The sequence below is a fragment of the Zingiber officinale genome, chromosome 9B, assembly GCF_018446385.1.
Source record: "Zingiber officinale cultivar Zhangliang chromosome 9B, Zo_v1.1, whole genome shotgun sequence".
In the NCBI taxonomy this organism is placed as follows: Eukaryota; Viridiplantae; Streptophyta; class Magnoliopsida; order Zingiberales; family Zingiberaceae; genus Zingiber; species Zingiber officinale.
The window spans coordinates 71,061,668-71,089,126 of NC_056003.1; the positions used below are offsets into that span (position 1 = coordinate 71,061,668).

Here is a 27,459-nt window from a genome sequence, read left to right on the forward strand (position 1 = left end):
AAACAAGGGGGAATGAATCCCCTTAATGTTCCTCTTTAAGTCACGGCAAAAAGAGAGAGGAAGAGGGAGAGAAAAGAAGGAAGGCAAGTTGCCTTTCTCTTGTTCTTTTCTTGTTTTCTTTTGGCTAGCTTTTACTCTCATCCTTATCATGAGTTTCCCTCCTTTGCTATCAATATATTATTCTTATCCCAACTGGTTATTACCCATTAATCTTATCATTTACATCATGAGAGGTTCAAGGTTCAATCCTTGACCATTCCCTATTTTTATTTCTTTTTGGTTCAACATTCTACTAATATTTTTCTAAGGCAAAATCATCATTCTCATATTTATCTTAAAAGCTTAGTGGGTGTTACAGAAAGAAGAGCTGGAGCTAGACCCGTCTTCTGCGCATATTCTTCCTAAATTACAAAAAAAAAAGGAGAGAGAGAGAGAGAAGTGAGCATAGTCTATGTATCACACATTAGCTGATTAATAAAAATGATTTGCATGAATGAAGCAGCGAACCTCATATATCTCGGCAAGACCCTTCTTACTCTTATTTTCATCCTGTTAAAAAGTCCATTATGACATTGTTCCCACTTAGAAGTGTTCAATTTATATATCTTAATGTTGCCAAATTTAGACAGAACAAGAAAATTACCATCTCTTTGGTCTCCTTAGGGGGTTTAGATAGCAAGATAGGTGCTCTTTCAACATCATCAAAATGACCCTGGAAGCAATCATAAACTTGAATTAGATTGTCTGATGATGGCACAAAAATAGTATCCACAATCCTGGAACTGACACTGATTGACTAGAATTAAACTGAATCTTTTATTATTAATTTAAAAATAAAGATGAACGCTAAGACTAGGTATGCACAATGACCGGTTAGCCAGATTGGATAGTTCATCTGCTAAGAAAATTACCATCAATAGAGGATAAATACTTTTGTAAACGAAAGTCCAAGAATAAAAGGTTGTAAAGATAATTACTTAACACTTCTGTTAGATAAAAAAATAGAAATTAATTCCATAAGTTTGCCTAAACATAATGCTAGAGCACCGAGAAATGCACTTCCTAAATGTTGTTAAATTGTAAAATGAGTGATTTCAGCAAATAAACCTACTCCTGACAAACTATATGTATTATCACACATTTTCAGTAAAAATCTTACAACAACTAGCACATTTAATTGCTCTGCTTGCACTATTGTACAGTCACAAAGAACATTCTTCATTAGGCTGAAATCTAACTTTAGAATATCTTAATCATTTTAGTAAGGACTGAAGAGTGAAGAGCATTAGTTGATCATTAAAGACAAGTGATAATAATTTCATTATGCTCTTTTTTATGAATGACTATGCACATTGGTGGAAAACAAGTATCTAATTCTACTCTTTTTTTAGGCAATTATGTAATCCTGTGAACTGTAGGCATATAAAATTTTGGTTTTTCTTGTTGGCAGGAAGATGTGAAGTTGATGCATGACATGGGCCTGGATGCCTACAGATTCTCTATCTCTTGGAGCATAGTCATTCCTAGTCGACATTCACCTTGCAATAATTTATTTTCCTGACCAAATAGTTTAAGCATTACATGATTCTAATTTCTTTTTTGAAAAAATAATGAAATATACCTACAATTTATCGACTTTGCATGAAGGAAGATGATATGTTATCTAACTCCTCGTGCACAACTCTATCCACGACTGGCTCACTTTTGGATGCCCCCTGAATCGGGCATGATTCAGGCACGGAGATTGGACGGAATATCAAAACCGTCTGCATGAATATGCTATAGGTCTAAACGTCTGTGAACGGCACATCAAATATGAAAAAGATATCTGATACAGTGCATCCAATAATTATCACCAAAGACAAGAAATATGAGCCCTCTCTACGGCCTGGATGTTCAAGTTTCTTAAATGGTCTTTAAATGGACTAAGTATCAAATATGTAGAGAATACAATACTGAAAATATGGCATTAAAAAGATCAGTTGGCGGATGGAAAAGCATATGGCATTCAGTACCTTCGGAACCCACGGTCCATGAACCTACTTGATGGGCACTCGTAGGCCATATGCCCCCTTCCGCCACAGTTATGGCAGATCATTGTTGGTGCAACCTTAGGTCAAGGTTGACCTGGTTGACCCGACTCGAGATGACTTGACTCGAGTTATATTTTGATGTTTGACTTGGGGAGATTGTCCGTGCAACCTTAGGTTAAGGTTGACCTAGTTGAGTTGCATGTTGATGTTTGACACTCGTGAGAGAGTTCTATTCTTGATGTTTGACAAGAATAGGTGTTTGGGAGATTGTAGGTGCAACCTTAGGTCAAGGTTGACCTGGTTGACCTGATTCGGGAAAAGTCCAAGCAAGGAGCTTGGCACGCGAAAAGTCCAAGTATGGAGACTTGGCACTGGAAAAGTCCAAGCAGGGAGCTTGGCACGCGAGAAGTCCAAGTGTGGAGACTTGGCACGGGAAAAAGTCCAAGTATGGAGACTTGGCACTGGAAAAGTCCAAGTATGGAGACTTGGCACGGAGAAGTCCAAGCAGGGAGCTTGGCACGAGGAAAAGACCTAACTGGGATGTTAGGCAGGTAGAAAGTCTTGGTGAGTGAAACCAGGCAGTGGGAAAGTCCTAACTGGGATGTTAGGCAGTGTGGAAAAATCCTGGTGAGTGAAGCCAGGCAGTGGGAAGTCCTAACTGGGATGTTAGTCAGTTGGAAAGTCCTGGTGAGTGAAGCCAGGCAGTGAGAAAGTCCTAACTGGGATGTTGGGCAGTGTGGAAATCCTGGTGAGTGAAGCCAGGTGGAAAGTCCTGGTGAGTGAAGCCGGGCAAGGGAAAATCCAGATAGATCAAGGATGATCGGACATCTGGTGTTGAGAAAAGTCCAAGTAGGTCAAAGGGATTGACCGGACACTTGGTGAGGAATTCTAGCAGGTCAAGGGAGTGACCAGATGCAAGGGATGAAGTACCAATAGGTCAAGGTTAACCGGATATTGGTTTGGAAGGTTTGGGACTTGGTTTGGGCAAAAACCAAGCTCTGGATCGGTCTGCAGACCGATCCAGTGATACGTTTGTGTATCTGATCGGTCTGGTGACCGATCAGATAACAAACAGAAGGCTGTGGGCTTACTGATCGGTCCCGGGACCGATCAGCATGGAGCCTGATCGGTCCCCGGGACCGATCAGGGACGCTGGGATCGGTCCGAGGACCGATCAGATTCCACACAGAGAGTTGGGCAACTCTCTGTGAAGCCTTCTGATCGGTCTGGGGACCTATCAGCACAGGGCCTGATCGGTCCCCGCGACCGATCAGGCAAGCCCCAGACCGATCAGGCTGAAGCCTGATCGGTCCAGGTTCTAGCCGTTGCGTAGCAACGGCTAGTTTCTGCTGTGTCTTCTTCGCAGGTATAAAGGGGTCGAGGGCTGCTGCTGCGAAATTCTTCTTCTTCTTCCTTCTTTCTACTCTTCTGCTGAAGATTTGTGGGCTGCGATAAGAGCTCTGTTGAGTTCCTCCCGAAAGCTTCGCGTGAGCTTCCCCGACTGGAACAGCTGCTGCTGTTAGGGTTTTTGAAGCTGCTGCTTCATCCGGACTCCAGTCGACGAGAAAGCAAGATTGGTAGAGTGCTTGTGTATTCTTATTGTATTTCTTGCTTATTCTTTGTACTTGTACTCCTGTTTGCTGTTGCAAACAAGTGTGGCGAGGTTTCTCCACCCAGAAGGAGTTTTTATTAGCCGGTTTTCCGGGGACTCATCCACCGACGGATTGATTGGGTTCGTCCACCTTACGGACATGCCGAGGAGTAGGAGCATCATCTCCGAACCTCGTACATCGCTGTGTTAAGGTTTGATATTCTTCCTTTCATTTCTAGTTTATTTTTCCGCTGCGCTAACGAATTGTAGGAAGAAACGAGTGATTTGGGGCGGCTATTCACACCCCCCCCCTCTCTAGCCGCGTACGAAGAGATCCTAACAAGTGGTATCAGAGCGAGGCCGCTCTTCGACGGATCAACACCCGGGGGAGCACGGGCTAGAGATGGATCTCTATGGAGAAGATGTCACGATTCAACCCTTCTACGAGTCTCACAACAACTTCACATATTGGAAGGTAAGGATGATGTATTTTCTTAGAACTAATATGTTACATTGGTTTTGTGTACAAGAAGGGTTTTCCCCTCCGATGGATGAGGAAGGAAAACCTATCAAGAAGAAGGAGTGGACGAAAGAGCAAATCCGACAATCCGAAATCAATGACGAGGTAACAAAAATTATTGAATTTGCTTTGCCTAATAATGTTTTGTGCAAGATAGATAGGTACAACAACGCCAAGGAATTGTGGAACAATTTGGCAAAATTCCATGAAAAGGAGCCTAGTGAGCCAAGTAGCTCACATCATGGAGGAAGCGAATTGGAAGTTGAGGGCTACTCAACATCCAAGGAAGAAGAGGAGGAGAGCTCTTGTTCAAGATCGGAGCAAGAAGAGGCATCTACCTCCGGAAGGGATGAAGAAGAAAGCTCATCTCCATCCACAAACCTAGGTAACTCAAACACTTTAATTTCGAGCAAATTACATATATTATGCTTTGAGTGTAGGGAGTATGGACATTACAAGAGCAAATGTCCAAAGAGAGTTAGGAAGACTCCACCGGCGCCTAAGGTCAAGGAAGCCGGAGGCCCGATACGCAAAGGCAAGGAGCACGTGGTGTGCTTCCAATGCAAGCGAAGGGGACACTATAGGTGCCAATGTCCGAGGGGGAGGCAACCTCACAAGGACAAGAAACCAAGCACATCAATAGGGGGGGCTAAGGCAAACCCTAAGGTAATCTCTAAGGTTCATTATTGTAATTCTAATAAAACTCATGCTAGTAGTTTTGTTGCAATTGTTAATAATGATAAGCATGTTAACTTAAGGAACCAATACATGTGCATAGGAGCAAAACATGTTAGCCTAGGTAAGGATAACACTAGAAATACCAACCCTAGGATTAACGCTTCTAAAGTTAAGGAAAACCTAGGTAGAAATCCCAAGAAGACTAGACACATGCCTAGGAATATCTCAAGAGAAAATGACAAATTAACACTTGAGGTATTAGAGAGGGAAAATCAAGTCTTGAGGTCAAGACTTGATAATTTAGAAAAGGCTCTTAAAAACATGGAGAAGTCATCTCTAGGGTTTAAGAGTCAAAAACCCAAGTCCAAGGACAAGAAAGGTTTGGGTCACAAACCTAAGTCCCAAGTGGTCAAGCCCACTTATCATAGTGTTCCATTCGATTATGGAACAAAACCTAGGGCTAGGAAGACCACCACCAAGGTCACAAGGGGAGTCACCCCTAGAGTTGATCTTGATGAGTCCCAAATGACCAAGGCTTCAAAGCCTAAGAGGGTCATTAGGAGGGTTGCTAGGGAAGTCATCCCTAGTGAATATTTAGTGAACCCAATGAGCTCTAATAGGTATTGGGTTCCTAGGAGCATCTTCTCTATCCCATAGATGGGTTAGAGAGTGTCAACACCAATTAGAAGGGTAGTTAACCCAACGTTGAGGAAATTGACACTCAAGGAGCATTTTCAAGGTTTTGATAACCTTTGAAAATGAAAAAGAATTATTATTTACTCCTTGAAGAGTAAATTGTGCCATATTTGAAAAATATCGATTTTAATCTTATTTAGCACAATTCAAGAAAATCGAGAGAAATACCATAATTGGGATTTTGGTTTTCTCTTAGGGATATATGGGCAATCTAGGGTTAGATTTTAAGTTAGCTAAGGCTAAGGATACTTAGATAGGGAATTTAGGTATTTTATTTGTGCTAACTTGCCATGATTGGTTGCCATATGCCATGCCATGACATCATATTTAGTTTATTATCATTTGAAATGTCATGATAATGCTTAGGCTAGTTTATATGACATGCTTTATTTAAGTTTTCAAACTTTATGCCATGACATCATGACATTGGCACATATTTTTACTTATGATATCATTATATGCCATGTCATCATCTCTTGCATTATAATCAATGAAATTGATTTAAGGACAAACATATAATTTGATATTGAGATCAAATTGGTGTTTAGAAAATGCACGAGAACTTAGCCTAAGTTGACCTTAACCCATATCTCACATCAAATTGACTTGAATGTGGTTTGATACACCTTAGATGCGTGTGAGATGTTAGGATCATGAGTTAGGATCAAGGTGCATTGTCCTTGTACCTAGATGACCCTAATTCAAGAAATTAAGGATCATAGGGAAAGCTTGTGTACAAGTCATGTACATCTAGCCCTAAGATTATGGTCCTAAATTCAAATAGTTTTAAAAGCATTTTAAAATTGATTTGAAAAACCTTGATGAAGCTTTCCTAGTGATAGCATTCATCATTGAACATTGTGATACAAAGTTGAGTTAAACTTGAACTATTTCAAAGTTTTTGAACTTTGTATCAAGATTGAAAAATGGAAGTTATTTTCATAGAAAACTATTTTTCCTTGATAGTGTATGTTATGAGGAATGTATCCTCAAAATTTTATAATTTTTGAAATTTTCTGTGATTTTCTAGAGGTTTCTGAATTTCGGGAGAAGAAATCAGAAATCTGATATCAGACTTGTGGACCGATCAGGAGGTAGCCTGATCGGTCCAGGGGATGCTGGATCGGTCACTGTGACCGATCCAGGGAATCCCTGATCGGTCTGGTGACCGATCAGGGCGTGCCAACTTGCCTGATTTCAGTCTGTTGTCTGAAATTTCAGCTGTGGGAGTTAAGTTTCGGGTTTCTAAAGGTTTGAAACTCTCCAAGACATTGTTGGTGCAATGGTCAAGGGGGAGTTGACCTTTAGGGGGAGTTTTTAACTAATTGTCAAGGGGGAGTTGACTTTGAGAGGGAGTTTTGTTTACTCCTTAAAGATTTGTGAGGATTAGTGACATAGGATTGTCACTAAGTTGATTGTTGAGTTTAGTATCAAGGGGGAAATTAAGAGTTTCAATGAAAGGTATGGGACTTTCATTAGGAGGAAACTCTTGACCTTGATTCTCTCCTTTTGATGTGTGTCAAAAAGGGGAGAGTGTTCATTGGAGAATTATTGGAGAACCCAAGTTAGGTTATCGGGTTAACCTAAGCTAGGGGAAGAATGTCAAGGAATGTTCGAGGAAGAACATTGGAATTCTTTTTGATGTGTGTCAAAAAGGGGGAGAATTATTGGAGAACCCAAGTTAGGTTATCGGGTTAACCTAAGGGGAGAATGTCCAGAGAATGTTCAAGGAAAGAACATTGGACATTGGAAGATGGTTGGAAAACCTAAGTTAGGTTATCGGGTTAACCTAACTTGATTATGAGTTTTGTCAAACATCAAAAAGGGGGAGATTGTTGGTGCAACCTTAGGTCAAGGTTGACCTGGTTGACCCGACTCGAGGTGACTTGACTCGAGTTATATTTTGATGTTTGACTTGGGGAGATTGTCCGTGCAACCTTAGGTCAAGGTTGACCTAGTTGAGTTGCATGTTGATGTTTGACACTCGTGAGAGAGTTCTATTCTTGATGTTTGACAATAATAGGTGTTTGGAAGATTGTAGGTGCAACCTTAGGTCAAGGTTGACCTGGTTGACCTGATTCGGGAAAAGTCCAAGCAGGGAGCTTGGCACGCGAAAAGTCCAAGTATGGAGACTTGGCACTGGAAAAGTCTAAGCAGGGAGCTTGGCACGCGAGAAGTCCAAGTGTGGAGACTTGGCACGGGAAAAAGTCCAAGTATGGAGACTTGGCACTGGAAAAGTCCAAGTATGGAGACTTGGCACGGAGAAGTCCAAGCAGGGAGCTTGGCACGAGGAAAAGACCTAACTGGGATGTTAGGCATGTAGAAAGTCCTGGTGAGTGAAACCAGGCAGTGGGAAAGTCTTAACTGGGATGTTAGGCAGTGTGGAAAAGTCCTGGTGGAGCTGGGAAGTCCTAACTGGATGTTAGGCGTTGAAAGTCCCGTGAGTGAAGCCGGGAAGTCTTAACTGGGATGTTAGGCGGTGTGGAAATCTGGTGAGTGAAGCCGGTAAGTCCCGGTGAGTGAAGCCGGCAAGGGAAAATCCAGATAAATCAAGGATGATCGGACATCCGGTGTTGAGAAAAGTCCAAGTAGGTCAAAGGATTGACCGGACACTTGGCGAGAATTCTAGCAGTCAAGGGAGTGACCAGATGCTAGGGATGAAGTACCAATAGGTCAAGGTTGACAGGATATTGGTTTGGAAGGTTTGGGACTTGGTTTGGGCAAAAACCAAGCTCTGGATCGGTCTGCGATACGTTTGTGTATCTGATCGGTCCGGTGACCGATCGGATAACAAACGAAGGTGTGGGCTTACTGATCGGTCTGGGGACCGATCAGCATGGAGCCTGCTCGGTCCCCGGGACAGACGCTACCCCCTGCGGTAGGATCGGGCCCGGGACCGTTCAGATTCCACACCGCGCGCTGGGCAACTCTCAGTGAAGCCTTCCGCTCGGTCCGGGGACCGATCAGCACAGGGCCTGATCGGTCCAGGTTCTAGCCGTTGCGTAGCAACGGCTAGTTTCTGCTGTGTCTTCTTCGCAGGTATAAAGGGGTCGAGGGCTGCTGCTGCGATACTGCTTCTTCTTCCTTCTTTCTTCTCTTCTGCTGAAGATTTGTGGGCTGCGATAAGAGCTCTGTTGAGTTCCTCCCGAAAGCTTCGCGTGAGCTTCCCCGACTGGAACAGCTGCTGCTGTTAGGGTTTTTGAAGCTGCTGCTTCATCCGGACTCCAGTCGACGAGAAAGCAAGATTGGTAGAGTGCTTGTGTATTCTTATTGTATTTCTTGCTTATTCTTTGAACTTGTACTCCTGTTTGCTGTTGCAAACAAGTGTGGCGAGGTTTCTCCACCCAGAAGGAGTTTTTATTAGCCGGTTTTCCGGGGACTCATCCACCGACGGATTGATTGGGTTCGTCCACCTTATGGACACGCCGAGGAGTAGGAGCATCATCTCCGAACCTCGTACATCGCTGTGTTAAGGTTTGATATTCTTCCTTTCGTTTCTAGTTTATTTTTCCGCTGCGCTAACGAATTGTAGGAAGAAACGAGTGATTTGGGGCGGCTATTCACACCCCCCCTCTCTAGCCGCGTACGAAGAGATCCTAACAATCATTAGAGCACCCATGCAGTCCCGACTCATATGCCCAACCTGATTGCAGTTCCGACAGATGACATCTTAGTACCCACCACGAAACCCACCACCAAAGCCACAGGCGCCAAAGCCACCTCCAAAGGTACCAAGCGTTCCTGACTTTGGGCATTGCCTAGCTACATGCCCTGCGACATTGCAGAGATTACAGACAAGCTCGTTTATGCAATCACGAGCGAGGTGCCCTGTCTTCCTGCAATTGTTGCATGCTTTCTCGTTCGTGCAGTCTGCGGCGAGATGCCCTTGTTTGTAGCAATTGTTACAGAGTCTCAGGTCACCAGGAGGCAGCTGTGACCAGGATGCTTCGCCGCTGTGGTGAGGAGGGAGGTGACGAAGAGGGCGGTGAGGAGGGAGGCGACGAAGAGGGCGGTGAGGAGGAGGCGGCGAAGAGTAGGATTTTGGGAAAGAGACAGAAAAAAACAAGGCGTAAACAACACTTAATAGACAGAAAAATGACGAAGGAGAAAAAGTGGCAAAAGAAAAAACAATCACATTCAACAACACTTAATAGACAACGGTTTTTAAAAATCGTTGTCGCAATCCCAAAAAAGCGCACATAGACAACAGTTTTAAAAAACTGTTGTCGTACCCTTTAAAAATCGTTGTTGTATCCTCAAAAAAACATAAATAGACAACGATTTTTAAAAACCGTTGTCATAGGCCAAAAAAATTACTAAAAGACAACAGTTTTTGTTAAAACCGTTGTTAAAAGGCAAAAAGACAACGGTTTGATATAAAACCGTTGTCGTTTGTGTGTTGTTGAATGACATTTTTCTTGTAGTGCTTCTTCCTTCTTCACCGAGACATAGAGCTCTCTCGCCCTCATTTCTAAAATCCAAGCTAATGTTTTCTCTCCAAGAAAACTAATTCCTAAGAAGGAGTCTCAAGTTTTCCTCCTTACAAGAAAGAAAAAACAAAAGGGAGAACTAGGAAGAGAAGCTCCTTCTTCCTCCTCACAAGGGTACCACTTTCTTTAGGAACAACAAGCGAAACGATGTAAGTATTCCCTCACCTGTGGTACAAGTTGTTTATGTTTTCCATAAGATTAGAATGCTTAAAACCTAGGGTCACAATGTTGAACTTTCGGCCAAGTGTAGATGAAAGACCTAGGAAAGCTTAAGACCTAAACTAACCATGATCACTATGTCCCTATGATATGTATGCTATGATAGGAGATTGGTTTAGTGTTCTTATGCTTGTATGTTGCTTAAAACTTAATTTCATGCTCCTAAGGTGTTCGGCCAAGACATGAATAAAAGGTTTAGGGAAGTTCCAGACCTAAATAAGCATGTTCATTAGGTTCTTATGATAAGTACCCTAGTATAGGAAGCTAGTTAATGTTCTTATGTTGTATGCTAACTTAAAACCTAGATCTATGATTTTGAACTTTCGGCCAAGTGTAGATGAAAGACCTAGGAAAGCTTAAGACCTAAACTAACCATGATCACTATGTCCCTATGATATGTATGCTATGATAGGAGATTGGTTTGGTGTTCTTATGCTTGTATGTTGCTTAAAACTTAATTTCATGCTCCTAAGGTGTTCGGCCAAGACATGAATAATGGATTAGGAGAGGTTAAAATTTAGGTGATCATGCTCATGACCTTCTTTATGAAATGGTATGAAAGATTCTAAGTGTTTGCATGTTTGTATGTGTTGGAACCTAGTGGTATTACACTATAGGGTTTCGGTCATGATGTGAATGAAAGACCTAGGAGAGCTTAAAACTTAATCTAACATGTTCATGACTCTCCTTAGCATATGATATAAAGCTAACTTAGGGTTATCATGTTTTGATGTTGCTTGAAATCTAGACACATGGTTCCTTATGGTTCGGCCATGGAGAATTTTAGTGTCTAAGGAAGCTTAAAATTAAATCTAGCATGCTCATGAATCTTCTTATGATATGATATGAACTTAGCTAGATATTTATGCTTGCATGTTGCTTAGAGCTTGGTTTCCTCTTCATGAAAGTTTCGGCCATGAACAAATTTAGGGTTCAAGGAAGCTTAAAATTAAATCTAGCATGATCATGAATCTTCTTATGATATGATATGAACTTAGCTAGATATTTATGCTTGCATGTTGCTTAGAGCTTGGTTTCCTCTTCATGAAAGTTTCGGCCATGAACAAATTTAGGGTTCAAGGAAGCTTAAAATTAAATCTAGCATGCTCATGAATCTTCTTATGATATGATATGAACTTAGCTAGATATTTATGCATGCATGTTGCTTAGAGCTTGGTTTCCTCTTCATGAAAGTTTCGGCCATTATCCAAATTTAGGGTTCAAGAAAGCTTAAAATTAAACCTAGCATGCTCATGAATCCTCTTATGATATGATATGAATTTAGCTAGATATTGATGCTTGCATGTTGCTTAGAGCTTGGTTTCCTCTTCATGAAACATTCGGCCAAGAACATTTCTAGGGTTCAAGGAATCTTAAAATTTAATCTAGCATGTGTTAGGACCGATGATCGCGGCTAGAGAGGAGGGGTGTGAATAGCCGCCCCAAATTCTTCGTTTCTTTCTACAATTAGGGTTAGCGCAGCGGAAATAAAATGAATAGAAACGAAAAAGGAGAAGCAAACCTCAACACGAAGATGTAACGAGGTTCGGAGAAGATACTCCTACTCCTCGGCGTGTCCGTAAGGTGGACGAGCCCTATCAATCCGTCGGTGGATGAGTCCCCGGAGAACCGGCTAATAAATACTCCTTGTGGGTGGAGAAACCTCGCCACAAAATCTTACAACAGCAAGAAGGAGTACATGTACAGCAAGAAGCAAAATACAATACAACTGTAAAACCTTCGCTTACTTGCCATCTCTTCGTCGACTGAAATCTGTAGATGAAGCACCAACTTCACAGAATCACAGCAGTAGCTGAAACCAGTCGAAGAAGTCGAGGAAGCTCACGCGAAGCTTCGAAAGCGAGCTTAACAAAGCTCTAGAACAGCACTTGCAGAAGCAAGAAGAAGATCAAGAAGAAGCAGAAGCTTCGGAGAGAGCACTGTAGAAGCCCTCAGCCCTCTTTTATACCTGCATCCACCTGCGAAGAAGAGAAGACAGAAGACTAGCCGTTGTGAGCCAATGGCTAGGGCTGGACCGATCAGAACATCTCCTGATCGGTCCAGCAAGACCCTGATCGGTCCTGGGGACCGATCAGCATGCTTTTCTCCCGAACTTCTTGCCTTCTGATCGTTGTTTCCTGATCGGTCTGCAGACCGATCAGATAACACTCAGTAGGCTACTGTTTGGTTACTGATCGGTTACCAGACCGATCCAGATACCCAGTGTATCACTGGATCGATCCACTGATCGATCCAAAGCTTGGTTTTTGCCCAAACCAAGTCCCAAACCTTCCAAACCAACATCCGGTCAACCTTGACCTGTTGGTACATCATGCTTAGCATCCTGTCACTCCCTTGACCTGCTAAGACTCCCCAACAAGTGTCCGGTCAATCCCTTTGACCCACTTGGTCTTTCCAACACCAGATGTCCGATCACCCTAGATCCATCTGGATTTTTCCCTTGCCCGGCTTCACTCACCAGGACTTTTACAACTGCCTGGCTTCACTCACCAGGACTTTCACCTAGCTTCACTCACTAGGGTTTTCACAACTGCCTGGCTTCACTCACCAGGACTTTTCCGCATCCGGTCCAGAGAACGAGCTCCCGAGCCCTCTCTGACCACAGTCCGGAGAACGAGCTACCGAGCCCTCTCTGACTTCCCATGTGCCAAGCTTCCATACTTGGACTTTTCCCGTGCCAAGCTCCCTGCTTGGACTTTTCACCATGCCAAACTCCCTGCTTGGACTTTTCCCATGCCAAGCTCCCTGCTTGGACTTTTCCCGTGCCAAGCTCCCTGCTTGGACTTTTCCGAGTCAGGTCAACTCACCTCGGGTCAACCAGGTCATCCTTGACCACGGGTTGCACCCACAATCTCCCAAGCTTGTATCCTTGTCAAACATCAAGATACAACCATTGTCAAACATAACTCGTCAAACATCAAAACACAACTCGAGTCAAGTCAACTTCAGTCTGGTCAACCAGGTCAACCTTGACCTAAGGTTGCACCAACAATCTCCCCCTTTTTGATGTTTGACAAAACCCATAATCAAACCCATAATCAAGTTAGGTTAACCCGATAACCTAACTTAGGTTTTCCAATGTTCTTCCCTGAACATTCTCTAGACATTCTCCATTCTCCTTTCTACTCTCCCCCTTTTTGACACACATCAAAAAGAGTGAATCAAGGTCAAGAGTTTCTTCCTAATGAAAGTCCCATACCTTTCACTGAAACTCTTAATTTCCCCCTTGATACTAAGGTCCAACAATTAACTTAGTGATAATCCCATATCACTCAAGTCTTTTAGGAGTAAAAACTCCCCATAAAAGTCAACTCCCCCTTGACTAATAGGTAAAACTCCCCCTAAAGGTCAACTCCCCCTTGACCATTGCACCAACAATGTCTTGGAGAGTTTCAAACCTTTAGAACTCTAAAACACCACTTCCATAGCTGTAATTTCAGACAAACAATTGAAATTCAGCAACTTGGCACGCCCTGATCGGTCACCAGACCGATCAGGGATTCCCTGGATCGGTCACGGTGACCGATCCAGGCACCCCTGGACCGATCAGAATCCCCTCTGATCGGTCCACAACTCTGATTTCTGATTTCTGAATTTTTCTTCTCCCGAAATTCAAAAACCTCTAGAAAATTACAAAAAATTCCAAAAATTGTGAAATTTTGAGGATACATTCCTCATAACATATACTATCAAGGAAAAATAGTTTTCTACGAAAATAACATTCATTTTCAAAACTTGATACAAAGTTCAAAAGTCTTTGAAATAGCTCAAAGTTAACTCATCTTTGTATTCAACTTGTTCAATGATGAATGCTATCACTAGAAAAGCTTCATCAAGGTTTTTCAAATCAATTTTAAAATGATTTTAAACCATTTAATTTAGGACCACAATCTTTGGGCTAAATGTACATGACTTGTACATAAGCTTTCCCTATGATCCCCAATTTCGAATTAGGCTCATCTAGGTACAAGAACCATGCACCTTGATCCTAACTCATCATCCTAATATCTCACACACATCTAAGGTGTATCAAACACATTCAAGTCAATTTTGATGTGAGATATGAGTTTAGGTTATCTTATTCTAAGGTCTCATGTAGTTTCTAAACATCAATTTGATCTCCATATCAAATTATGTTTTTATCCTTAAATCAATTTCATTGATTTGCAAGAGAAGAGATGATGACATGGCATATAATGATATCATACATAATAACATGTGCCAATGTCATGATGTCATGGCATAAAGTATGAAACTTAAATAAAGCATGACATATAAATAACCTAAGCATTATCATGACATTTCAAATGATCATAGATTAAATATGATGTCATGACATGGCATATGGCAAACAATATATGGAAAATAACATGTAAAGGTATAGAAAATACCTAATTCTAGCCTTAGTTTCCATTTTTGATAATTTCGACCATTTTGCCATAAATTCTATATTCCTAAGTGTATTAGACCTAAAATCATATCCTCAAGACTTTTAGATCACTATGTGCCAACTAGATTGACTCTAGAAAATTCCTCAAATTTGATTGTCACATCCTAATCACCTTAGAAATAATTCTTAATTTCATTTTCAAGGCTTGATCACACCTTGAAAATTCCTAAAGTGCCACATTTTGACATGATTAGGTTAACTACCTAGTCAAGTAAGGTTGGCACACCCTAACTCATCTAGCATGATGAAATCACGCTCCTAGGAACCCAATACCTATTTGAGCTCATTGGGTTCACTAAATATTCACTAGGGATGACTTCCCTAGCAACCCTCCTAATGACCCTCTTAGGCTTTAAAGCCTTGGCCCTTTGGGACTCATCAAGATCAACTCTAGGGGTGACTCCCCTTGTGACCTTGGTGATGGTCTTCCTAGCCCTAGATTTTGTTCCATAATCGAATGGAACATTGTGATAAGTGGGCTTGACCATTTGGGACTTAGGTTTGTGACCCAAACCTCTCTTGTCCTTTGTCTTTGGTTTTTGACCCTTAAACCCTAGAGATAACTTCTCCAAGTTCTTAAGAGCCTTTTCCAAAGTATCAAGTCTTGACCTCAAGACTTGATTCTCCTTCTCTAATACCTCAATTTTTAATTTTTCATTGTTCTTTGAGGTACTCCTAGGCATATGTCTAGTAGTTTTGGGATTCCTATCTAGGTTTCCCTTAACCTTAGATGGGTTAATTCTAGGGTTGGCTTTCCTAGTGTTATCCTTATCTAGGCTCACATGTTTGGCACCTAAGCATGTATATCGATTTCTAATGTTATCATGCTCACCATTATTAATAATAGCAATAAGGCTACTAGCATGTGACTTATTATTATTGCAATAATGTGCCTTAGAGATTACCTTAGGATTTGCCTTAGCTCCCCCTATCGATGTGCTCGTCTTCTTGTCCTTGTGAGGTTGCCTCCCCCTCGGACATTGGCTCCGATAATGTCCCCTTCGCTTGCATTGGAAGCACACCACGTGCTCCTTGCTCTTGCGTATCGGGACTCCGGCTTCCTTGACTTTTGGTGCCTGTGGAGTCTTCCTTATCCTCTTTGGATATTTACTCTTGTAATGTCCATATTCCCTACACTCAAAGCACATTATGTGTAATTTATTCGAAATTAAAATGCTTGATTTACCTAGGGTTGAGGATGGTTGTATGCTTTCTCCTTCATCCCTTCCTGAGATAGAAGCTTCTTCTTCTTGCTCCGATCTTGAGGAAGAACTCTCCTCCTCTTCTTCCTTAGATGTTGAGTAACCCTCAACTTCTAATTCCACATCTCCATGGTGTGAGCTACTTAGCTCACTTGACTCCTCTTCATGGCTTGAAGTGGAGCTCCCCTCATGGAACTTGGCCAAGTTGTTCCACAACTCCTTGGCATCGTTATATCCACCTATCCTACACAAAAAATCATTAGGTAAAGAAAATTCAATGATTTTCGTTACCTCATCATTGATGGTTGATTGGTGGATTTGCTCCTTCGTCCACTTCTTCTTCTCCAAAAGTTCTCCTTCTTTATCCAATGGAGGAGTAAAACCTAATTGCACACAACTCCAATTTTCAAGGTTAGTCATAAGAAAATACCTCATTCTTACCTTCCAATACGCGAAGTCGTCACGGTCATAGAAAGGTGGAATGGTGATGTCTTCTCCGAGTTGATCCATCTCTAGCTTGTGCTCCCTCGGGTGTTAATCAGGCGAAGAGCGACCTCGCTCTGATACCACTTGTTAGGACCGATGATCGGGGCTAGAGAGGGGGGGGTGTGAATAGCCGCCCCAAATTCTTCGTTTCTTTCTACAATTAGGGTTAGCGCAGCGGAAATAAAACGAATACAAACGAAAAAGGAGAAGCAAACCTCAACACGAAGATGTAACGAGGTTCGGAGATGATACTCCTACTCCTCGGCGTGTCGGTAAGGTGGACGAGCCCTATCAATCCGTCGGTGGATGAGTCCACGGAGAACCGGCTAATAAATACTCCTTGTGGGTGGAGAAACCTCACCACAAAATCTTACAACAACAAGAAGGAGTACATGTACAGCAAGAAGCAAAATACAATACAACTGTAAAACCTTCGCTTACTTGCCTTCTCTTTGTCGACTGAAATCTGTAGATGAAGCACCAACTTCACAGAATCACAGCAGCAGCTGAAACCAGTCGAGGAAGCTCACGCAAAGCTTCGAAAGCGAGCTTAACAAATCTCTAGAACAACACTTGCAGAAGCAAGAAGAAGATCAAGAAGAAGCAAAAGCTTCGAAGAGAGCACTGTAGAAGCCCTCAGCCCTCTTTTATACCTGCATCCACCTGCGAAGAAGAGAAGACAGAAGACTAGCCGTTGTGAGCCAACGGCTAGGGCTGGACCGATCAGAACATCTCCTGATCGGTCCAGCAAGACCCTGATCGGTCCTGGGGACCGATCAGAGCTTCCTCTGATCGGTCCTGGGACCGATCAGCATGCTTTTCTCCCGAACTTCTTGCCTTCTGATCGTTGTTTCCTGATCGGTCTGCAGACCGATCAGATAACACTCAGTAGGCTACTGTTTGGTTACTGATCGGTCACCAGACCGATCCAGATACCCAGTGTATCACTGGATCGATCCACTGATCGATCCAGAGCTTGGTTGTTGCCCAAACGTAGTCCCAAACCTTCCAAACCAACATCCGGTCAACCTTGACCTATTGGTACATCATGCTTAGCATCCGGTCACTCCCTTGACCTACTAAGACTCCCCAACAAGTGTCCGGTCAATCCCTTTGACCCACTTGGTCTTTCCAACACCAGATGTCCGATCACCCTAGATCCATCTGGATTTTTCCCTTGCCCGGCTTCACTCACCAGGACTTTTACAACTGCCTGGCTTCACTCACCAGGAATTTCACCTAGCTTCACTCACTAGGGTTTTCACAACTGCCTGGCTTCACTCACCAGGACTTTTCCGCATCCGGTCCAGAGAACGAGCTCCCGAGCCCTCTCTGACCACAGTCCGGAGAACGAGCTACCGAGCCCTCTCTGACTTCCATCCGGTCCAGAGAACGAGCTCCCGAGCCCCCTCTGACCACAGGTCAGAGAACGAGCTATCGAGCCCTCTCCGACTTCCATCCGGTCCAGAGAACGAGCTCCCGAGCACTCTCTGACCACAGGTCGGAGAACGAGCTACCGAGCCCTCTCCGACTTCCATCCGGTCCAGAGAACGAGCTCCCGAGCCCTCTCTGACCACAGTCCGGAGAACGAGCTATCGAGCCCTCTCCGACTTCCCATGTGCCAAGCTTCCATACTTGGACTTTTCCCGTGCCAAGCTCCCTGCTTGGACTTTTCACCATGCCAAACTCCCTGCTTGGACTTTTCCCATGCCAAGCTCCCTGCTTGGACTTTTCCGAGTCAGGTCAACTCACCTCGGGTCCACCAGGTCAACCTTGACCACGGGTTGCACCCACAATCTCCCAAGCTTGTATCCTTGTCAAATATCAAGATACAACCATTGTCAAACATAACTCGTCAAATATCAAAACACAACTCGAGTCAAGTCAACTCGAGTCTGGTCAACCAGGTCAACCTTGACCTAAGGTTGCACCAACAACATGCTCATAGATCCCCTTATGATATGATATGAAGTTATCTTGATATTCATGCTTGTATGTTGTTTGGAGTTTATTTTCCTTCTTCATGAACTTTCGTCCATGATAAGGATCAAGACCTAGGAAAGCTTAAAAATTGGATTAACATGCTTATGACCTTCCTTATGATATGATATGAAGTTAACATGAGATTCTTATGCTTGTATGTTGTTTAGAGTTTAAGTTCATAGTCTTGAACTTTCGGCCATAATGGGTTTAGGAGCCTAGATGTGCCTCACATGCTACGTTATGAATTAAGAGATGTTATTTAATTATTCCATGCATGATTATGTCTTTTCTATGATAGGTGATGTGTTCATTTATGTATACCTATGAATCATGCATGATAATGTCTCTTATGATGTGCTATGTGCTCAAGTAGGCATGCTTTATGATATGACAAATAATATGTTCATTTATGTATGCTTATGATCCATGCATAATAATGTCTTTTATGATGTGCTATGTGCCCAAATATGCATGCTTTATAATATGATAGGCAAAGGCCTAAGAGTTGCTTCCCTTCTTGTTGGGATTAAGAGCACTCTTTATGACATGATAAGTGAAGGCCTAAGAGTTGCTTCCCTTTGGGGACTAAGAGAACTCTTCATGATATGATAAGATATGAAATGCTATGTTATGACATAAACCATGATAAGCTATTTTACTTTGTATGACTTGTACCAAGGGTGAGCTCCATAAGCGCCTCTAGGTCGACGGACTATGAACGGGTCTAGTAAAGGGATGGGTTCCTTAGTATGCCCCTATGTCGACGGTCGTAGTACGGACCTAGATCCCTAGTAGGTTCGGGGCTAGCTACCCTGTCTTAGGGATTGCACGCATTTATGTATGTATGTGGTACAAGCCGGGCCCTCATGATGATATTATTTTCAAGTACTATATGATATGTTTTAAGACATTTTGCATATGACATGACACATGTTTTAAAAGACATCTTTTATGATATGATTTATGATATGACATGCTATGCCCTTATGATTTATATGACATGATGATTTATGATATGATATAGCATGATGTTCTTTATGAGATGATATGTTATGATTTATGATATGACATGCTATGCCCTTATGATTTATATGACATGATGATTTATGATATGATATAGCATGATGTTCTTTATGAGATGATATGTTTTGATTTATGATATGACATGCTATGCCCTTATGATTTATATGACATGATGATTTATGATATGATATAGCATGATGTTCTTTATGAGATGATATGTTATGATTTATGATATGACATGCTATGCCCTTATGATTTATATGACATGATGATTTATGATATGATATAGCATGATGTTCTTTATGAGATAATATGTTATGATGCTATGTATTCACAATATGATGTTAGATGATCATATTTCTATGGTTATATGCTGATGTGTTTATGCTTTGATATATGGTTTTTGTGAGTAGGAAAGGATCTTACTAAGCCTGTGTGCTTATAGCTTACTGTCCTTGTACCGCAGATAAAGGCAAAGAATGGATGAACTGGGGAGCTGCAGGAGAGGCAAGGAGATGTGTGTGGTAGTGGCTCGGCTAAGACAAATAAAAGACCTGCTTATGTTATTTTGTTATATTGATATGAACTAAGTGTATTATGTTATTGTCCCGCATGATTTCATGATATTTCTACTGTTTACTTTCGAAAGAAATTTTAATATGCATGTATGTTTCCGCAAATAGTAATAGTTAAGTAAAGTAACCCCGCCCTACTAGCAGGAGGGGCGGGCGTTACACCCTATAGGTTCTTGTAACGTTGGCAATGCTCCTAAACCCATTTAGAAGCATAAGTAATGAGCGGTATCTAGCAACACATCATTACTACCCAAGTTACAAGAATGTTGAGATCTAACATTGCCTTGTGACTACTAATTGTGACTCTTCATAATATATAACAATGTCCTTTTATCCTTGACATATAGGTTGATCAATTTGAGACATAGACGGTGTCATCCTCTGATCAATTTAAATCTTGAACTCCAAGTAGACTCACTATAATCAAATGAGCTCAATATCTCATATTGACTCATTTGGGCATGGCCATGCACTTAATGGTCTCACTCTATCAAGAATAACGATGTCACTCCCGTTATATAGGAGGGATAGATCCCATCTACATCAGTCACATCCCTCCGCATAATTTGTTACATACCCAGTAATCGCCTTTATAGTCCACCCAGTTACGGGTGACGTTTGACGAAGCCAAAGTATGCAACTTCTTATGTAGGGAACCATGGTGACTTCAGGTCCAAGGAGTAATAGTCATACTAATAGCCACATGAGAAAGTATATGAAACTCATATAACGATCCATGATACTATCTCATGGCAGGTCTTTCAGTATAATTCTCCAATGCATACTCATGTGTCAACTTGATATCTCTATATCCATGACTTTTGAGATCAAGTCATCGAGTTGACCTACATGCTAGTCTCGTCGCATTAACATTGTCCCTGAATATTAATACTTGACTATAAATGATTAAGAGTAGTGTTCTCTATATCATCTCACTATCGATTCAACCAATCGATTGATATAGATAAGAACCTTCTACTCAAGGATGCTATTATACTTAGTTATTTGGCACCAATACAAGTAAGTATAATAACCAAAACAAATGCCTTTATATACATAGGAATATAATATAATGAGTCCATACAACAATCATCATATTATTGGCTCTAGGGCTCTAACTAACACCCTATTCATAGCCTGCTATCACCCTAGGATACTCTAGCAATGATTGCATCAAAGCCCAGATCCTAAAACTGTCTAGGACTGGAAACTCTTCTTGCTCAAGTTTTCAAAATAATCTATCAAGCATCTAACATGTCCGTTGACTCCATAAGCAGAGTGATACTTTATCACCTAAATTTCCTCCCTGAGCTGGTTTCGCTGCACTTTGTGATGAGTCAATATAGTAATCATTTGTGCCATTTGAAAAATTAAAATTAAATAAGTCAAAACAAAATTGACTACTCAAAACCAATTTACTTCAATTTATACAGACATAGAATTATCATTATAAATCAAGAAAAATAAATCTTCTTGATTTTTAGGAGTTTAAGTCGACTGACCCATTGGACCGATTGATCAGGAATCTAGATCCTAAGCTTTGTCCATTGTCCTTGTTAGAACTAATCTAATTGGACAGGGATTTTTTACCTATATTCTGTTATTATTTAATCTAAGCTCATTTAAGTCAATTTCGGACTTATTAATCAAACTCAGGTTCGTTTGATCAATCAAATGCCCATTGAATTAAGTTTGACTCATTAGAACAAATATAATCTTTATTTTTGATCAAATCTGACTCATTAGATAATTTGATCAAATCTGACTTATTAGAACAAATCTATTCTAATTTAGTTAGCCCAACCCATGTGTTCAAACTACCCAATTAATTCAATAATAAATTGATTTAGTTAAACCAACTAATAGTTTGAACCAAATTAAGTTATTATTGAATCAAACTGTTCTGCTTAAATCAACTAATGATTTAAACAAGATATGGATTTGATTGAATCATAAGCTTATCCAGTTCAATTTTCAATTAATCAAACCTTAATTAATCACTCTATATTGATTAAATAGTTAACAGATTAATTAATCAATCTCAATCATTTATTTAAATAAATAAACACATGTTCATGCATGATTTATTATTCACGTACATGCATGATTCACGGTTCACAATTCTTATTTCATTTTAATCCATTAGAATTCCTTCAATCGAATCCATTAAATTTAGTATAATACATTAAATTAATCGATTACACAGACCATAGATTTACTATGATTCACCAATTTAATCGATTAAGTAGATTTTTGAATCGATTAAAATCTAGTTTAATTATTTAAACTTCTTCTCTTTTCTATCGTGCCCATGACGTTTACTTTTTCTGATGCAATGAACGATGTTGTCATGACTATCGATCGTTGACCTCCCGATATGGTCGTCGACACTCTCCAACCATGGAAGCCGATAGCTAGCATCCTCTCGAGGCTCGATAGCTATGGAAGATTGTGACCTAGTCGCAATCTTGCCTGGCGACGATGGCAAATAGATTTTTTTTCGAAAAAGAGACAAATTTCATGCATTTGTTAGAATTAAGGCACTGCTTTGATATCATTGTTGTTTCTAACAACATGAAACACAAAATAAAATATGTAAACAACTCATAGTGATCTCTCGAGTCGAACTTGGTTACTGCTTGATGTCAGAAGAGCGATCACGAAACGATATCGAAAATCTCTTTGCAAAGTTCATGAACCAAAACCCTCTGTTGCCCGAATGTTTTCACTTTGCCTGCGATCATCTCCTCAATGCACACCCTTTGAATGCTCTTGGACACATAAATTTATAAGAAGAAAATATTAGTTTGTAACTGATGTCTTGATGGCTCTTAATCATAATATACGTTGAAGGAGATGAACCAATCATCTTCTTAATATGACGTTATAAATCTTTTACAATGTAGCGATGTCCAACAATTGGAGCAACAAAACTTTGGAATTGGAACTTGGTATTAAAAGCAGTATTTTACTTGGGTTAGCATTGTACTCTAGATTAGCTTATTTTTAATGTGTTTATATATACTTTTTTCCACTCTAATCTTGACACAATAGGTTATATTTTCCATTTTTTTAAATAGATAGATAACGAATAACAAATTATAATAAAAGTTAATTATGTTTATACCAGGTACCCCTCATAATCCGTCCTCAGATTATGTGAATGAAAATAAATCACACGGTCAGCTTATAACTGACTGCCAAATGACTTAGGTATGGGAGAAGTTCTTTTTTCCGAGAACATACGTCCGTCAAAATTTGATCTTTTATCCCATTATAGTGATAATGAATCACACATATGGCAAAAAAGATGATTCACTCGCTTCCACCACCCTTATCAACCCATCCTATTATAACAATAATAAACCACACAGGCATCATATCTTCCTACATATATTATCATTATTTTGACTTTGTGAGGCCCGGCCCTAACATTCTCATTCAGGCCACCCTCAATTCAAATACATTTATGTGCTTAATCTCAATGTAATTGTGTAGTTTAACTTGCTAATATTTAAACTTGCTAATTTCATTTATTCAGCTAATATTTAATTTTTTTTTGTATAGATCCTTTTATTTGACTTGATCAATTACTTAGGATGCAAAAATACGTCCCAATTGAATGGTTATCTATGGTTTGTTCAATATTATCTATATTAAGAATTAAGTTCGAGCGGAAATGGGACCGAACCTCAACCACACCTCCAGTTAACAACTATGCCACCCGAAAGAAGGGTAGTAAAACTACCCGAGGTGAAATAGTTTCTCTTTAATTGTGCATTACGAGAAGCATTGTTGTGTCGGCCAAACCACTACTCAAGTTTGCCACCCTCGTCTTCCATTTAATTGAACATCTAGAAGAATCTTAGCAAGTGTGATGGAGGATATGACAAAGCCGCTAAAGGATCTATTGAAGAAAGGAATGGTGGTTGTTGGTTCCTCCTTCAAGAGAAGTTGGTACAAGATCAAAAATCAAAGAGGATGACTAAGGAGCACAAACTTGAAAGAAATGTGTGCATGTACAACTCTGATTTTGATCATACAATGCCAATTATTTTATTTTCTACTTGACTCGTCTTTATTTGTTAACCCTCTCCTACTCGCATCTTCTTAATTAGTGAAAATCCAAATGCAAAATTATTGATTGATATATTTGAGTGATGTGGTGTTTTATCAAATTTATCTAAACAAATGCCTTGCAAATTCATAAATAATTTTCCCTAACTCCAATTATAGAGCATATGACTTTTCCTTAAGAGGAAACACAAATTTAAGTAAATGAAGACAAATGAATGAGAAAACAAATAAACTAAAAATTATTTTTTCCACATCAAAACTAAACTAAAAGTTTTGCACCGATCAATTTACCTAAAAAGCTTGAACATATAGGTCTACAAAAGTTGTGCTTCCGATTTATATGATAGGTTAATTAGGAAGGTTGTTTACTTTAGGATTAGTCGGACAAAGTTTGGATTATCAAAAAGTAAAAAGAATGTATAAGTCTAATATTATAACAAACATAATCAAACGTTGTTGAGGAATCATTCGCACCAATGAAAGAAGGTTGCTCACCTCCCGTATTAATTAAGTTGAAAGCCGAGATACTGGATTATAAAAAAAATATCAGTCCGTGCCAAACATATCAATTAACTTTGAGAGCAGGAAAAAGAAAAGCTCCAATAGACCATTTGTATGCATCATCGAGGACATCATATTTTTAAAATTATTAGTTTTTTTTATTTTTTTTGGACATAGAGCATGTATGACATGTGTTCGTTTTCGATAATTGACCAAAAAAACCAATTAAAATTATAAAATTCTTAAAAAATCACATCTAACTTTTAAATTTTTCCAAAAAGCACATTTATTTTTTTATTTTATTCCCTCCCGTTAACCATTATAATATTACATTTCATAAATAGCATAAACTCAAAAATCAGCACTAATCAGCACTATTAATATGGTATTATATTTTGAAAATCTGATGTTGATTTTAAAATAGGATATTATAATAATAATTGATCCTCACCGAAAGCGAAAAAGATGGTAGGCTGGGAACATAACTCGACAATTGACTAGATGAAGACTCCTCACTGTTCTGTAAAATCAAGAGCGTTAGTGTCAGGCTAAGAAGAGTTTCTCGGCCTTGACCCTCTAACACTCAAGTCAATCCTCAACTCAATACAGAATAATAGTAATAATGAACAATAGTTTGAGCGTGTAGAATAACAAAGTATCACATACTTCAATCTGTGGATAGAAACTCCCTTTTATAGTATCACTGTAGTGTTTATTCACGTATCTCAAAATGTATGCACGTTTTCCAAAATATCCTAGGAAAAGACAAGTCAAAAAGTGTCTCTGACACCTTTCCTTAAATGCGCAAGCAAATCTCTGATATGACAGACTAAAAGCTTCCAAAGTACGATTTCTATGCTGGACATGTTCTGTTGTCGGTGGTACAAACTTTTAAAAGGGTACGATGGAATATGTAGGTGAGTCCCACTATTGGCCAAACTGATGCTGCTCAGCAGGGACATCCCAGCTTGGTCGTACTGATCAAAGCTATTGGCATATCCTTCACTCGGCTTTCCTATTGTCGAAGGGCAATCTTTTGTTCGACTAGACATGCCTTCCGATCGCTCGGGATGGTGGGTCGGGAAATTTACTATTTGTTTCGTAAACCCAATTGCAAGTTTACAAAGGATGGTCATTCAGACGGTTATGTCCAATCGGCCATGGAGGCCCGTTGGGTCAACTTTGCCTAATCTATGGTTTGAGGCCTTTGACGGCTTTGAATTTGACCTTCACGTCAGCCGCTCTTCCTTGCTTTGACCTATCTTTGGTTCATCACCGTATTAGAAGCCTTCCCCTCAAGTCTAGTCGATGGAGACTATAAGTCTGACTAACTGGATAATTAGTATCTTATTACGACTCTTCTGCCTAATCTAGCATTCTAGGATTTAGAGTCATCGCTCGGCTATACATTCATTGTTCCTACTGCAGTCAAGAAGCTAATATCTCCCAAGCTGGATGCATTAGGGTTTAGAGTCACCGCTCGACTATGATAATTACTATTCTTACTGCTTCCCTGAAAGTTTATCTCTTCTCTGAGATTGATGGCTCTTGGATCCTGCATGGAAGGCACTTAGCTGTTTGTTAACGTCTTTCTGACCTCTTTCCCAATCGGCTACTCATACTCTGAGGTTGATACCACTTGGATCTGACACTGATGACACTTAGCCATTTGTTAACTTCTTTCTAATCTCTTTTTCGTACGGCTACTCATACTTCGAGGTTGATGTCGCTCGAATCCAACATTGATGATAGTTGGTGTTTTGTTAACTTATTTCTGATCTCTTTTTCAAGTGTCTACTCATACTCTAAGGTTGATGCCACTCGGATCTGACATTGACAACACTTGGTCGTTTGTTAACTTCTTTCTAATCTCTTTTTCGAGTGGCTACTCATACTTCGAGGTGGATGCTGCTCGGATTTGACACTAACGACACTTGGCCACTTGTTAACTTCTTTCTGACCTCTCTCCCGATTGGCTACTCATACTCTAAGGTTGATGCCACTCGAATCCGACACTAACAACACTTAGTCATTTGTTAACTTCCTTCTAATCTCTTTTCTGAATGGCAGCCCTACTCAGTGCCTTTTAATTGCTGCTAATGTTATCATGATTTCTTGAAAAATGATCAAATCCTTAGCCATTAATATAAAGTATGCTGACCATATCTTTTAATTATATGCTGCCATTTCTCATTAATACCACCTATGGTTGAATGCCACATGTTGCTATCCGCTGCCGCCGAATGTGTGATGTGACAAGCAACTATTGTGATCTGATGTGATTGCTGCCTTTTCAAATTTGACGGTCAAGATTAAACCTCATTTTTTCAAGCTCTTGATCGGAAGGCTCAGGATGACCGTCAACAGGATCTTTAAACCCTTAATTTCTTCCTTCATCTTATTGTATCCTTCGTTCTCATCTTCGTCTCCATTACTCCTTACCCTCTGCTCCTCATCGGTGATCTTTCTCCAGTAAGTTCTTTTGTCTTTCTCCATTTTGATCTTAGATTTCAATCTTCTATCCAATGGTGTGTTCCCCTTCTCCACCCCTGGCTATTCTTGGACTATGGTATACCTCCACTGAGTCAAATTTCAATCGTGATGAGATGGATTAGATGAAAATGACTTATCACATTCCCATGACCACCAAATCGCAATCCTTTCCACCTATGCTCACCCTCATACACCTCCAGAAGTCTTTCTTCTTTTCATCAAAGACCAATTCTATGCTAATACGCGATTTCCTATTCCTCCCTTCTTTTATGAAGTATATAGGTATTTTCATATTCCTTTGCAATATTTGATACCTAATTCATTTAGATTGTTGTGTAGGGTTGTGATACTATCCCGTATGTATGGGATTCCTCTTTTGCCCTATATTTTTCATTATTTTTACTACCCAAAATTGTTCGAG

At 40.3% G+C, this 27,459-nt stretch overlaps 1 protein-coding gene across 1 annotated transcript; it reads right to left on the reverse strand.

Moving 5' to 3' along the window:
* Nucleotides 1-1,996: 1,996 nt before the first annotated feature.
* Nucleotides 1,997-27,041, reverse strand: LOC122023050 (cellular nucleic acid-binding protein-like). The gene is made up of 4 exons (XM_042581148.1): nucleotides 26,911-27,041; nucleotides 9,212-9,471; nucleotides 9,157-9,161; nucleotides 1,997-2,110 (listed from the first exon to the last, which is right to left on the reverse strand). Exons 1-4 carry the CDS (start codon nucleotides 27,039-27,041, stop codon nucleotides 2,009-2,011), a joined length of 498 nt encoding a protein of 165 aa, XP_042437082.1. The 3' UTR covers nucleotides 1,997-2,008.
* Nucleotides 27,042-27,459: the final 418 nt, after the last annotated feature.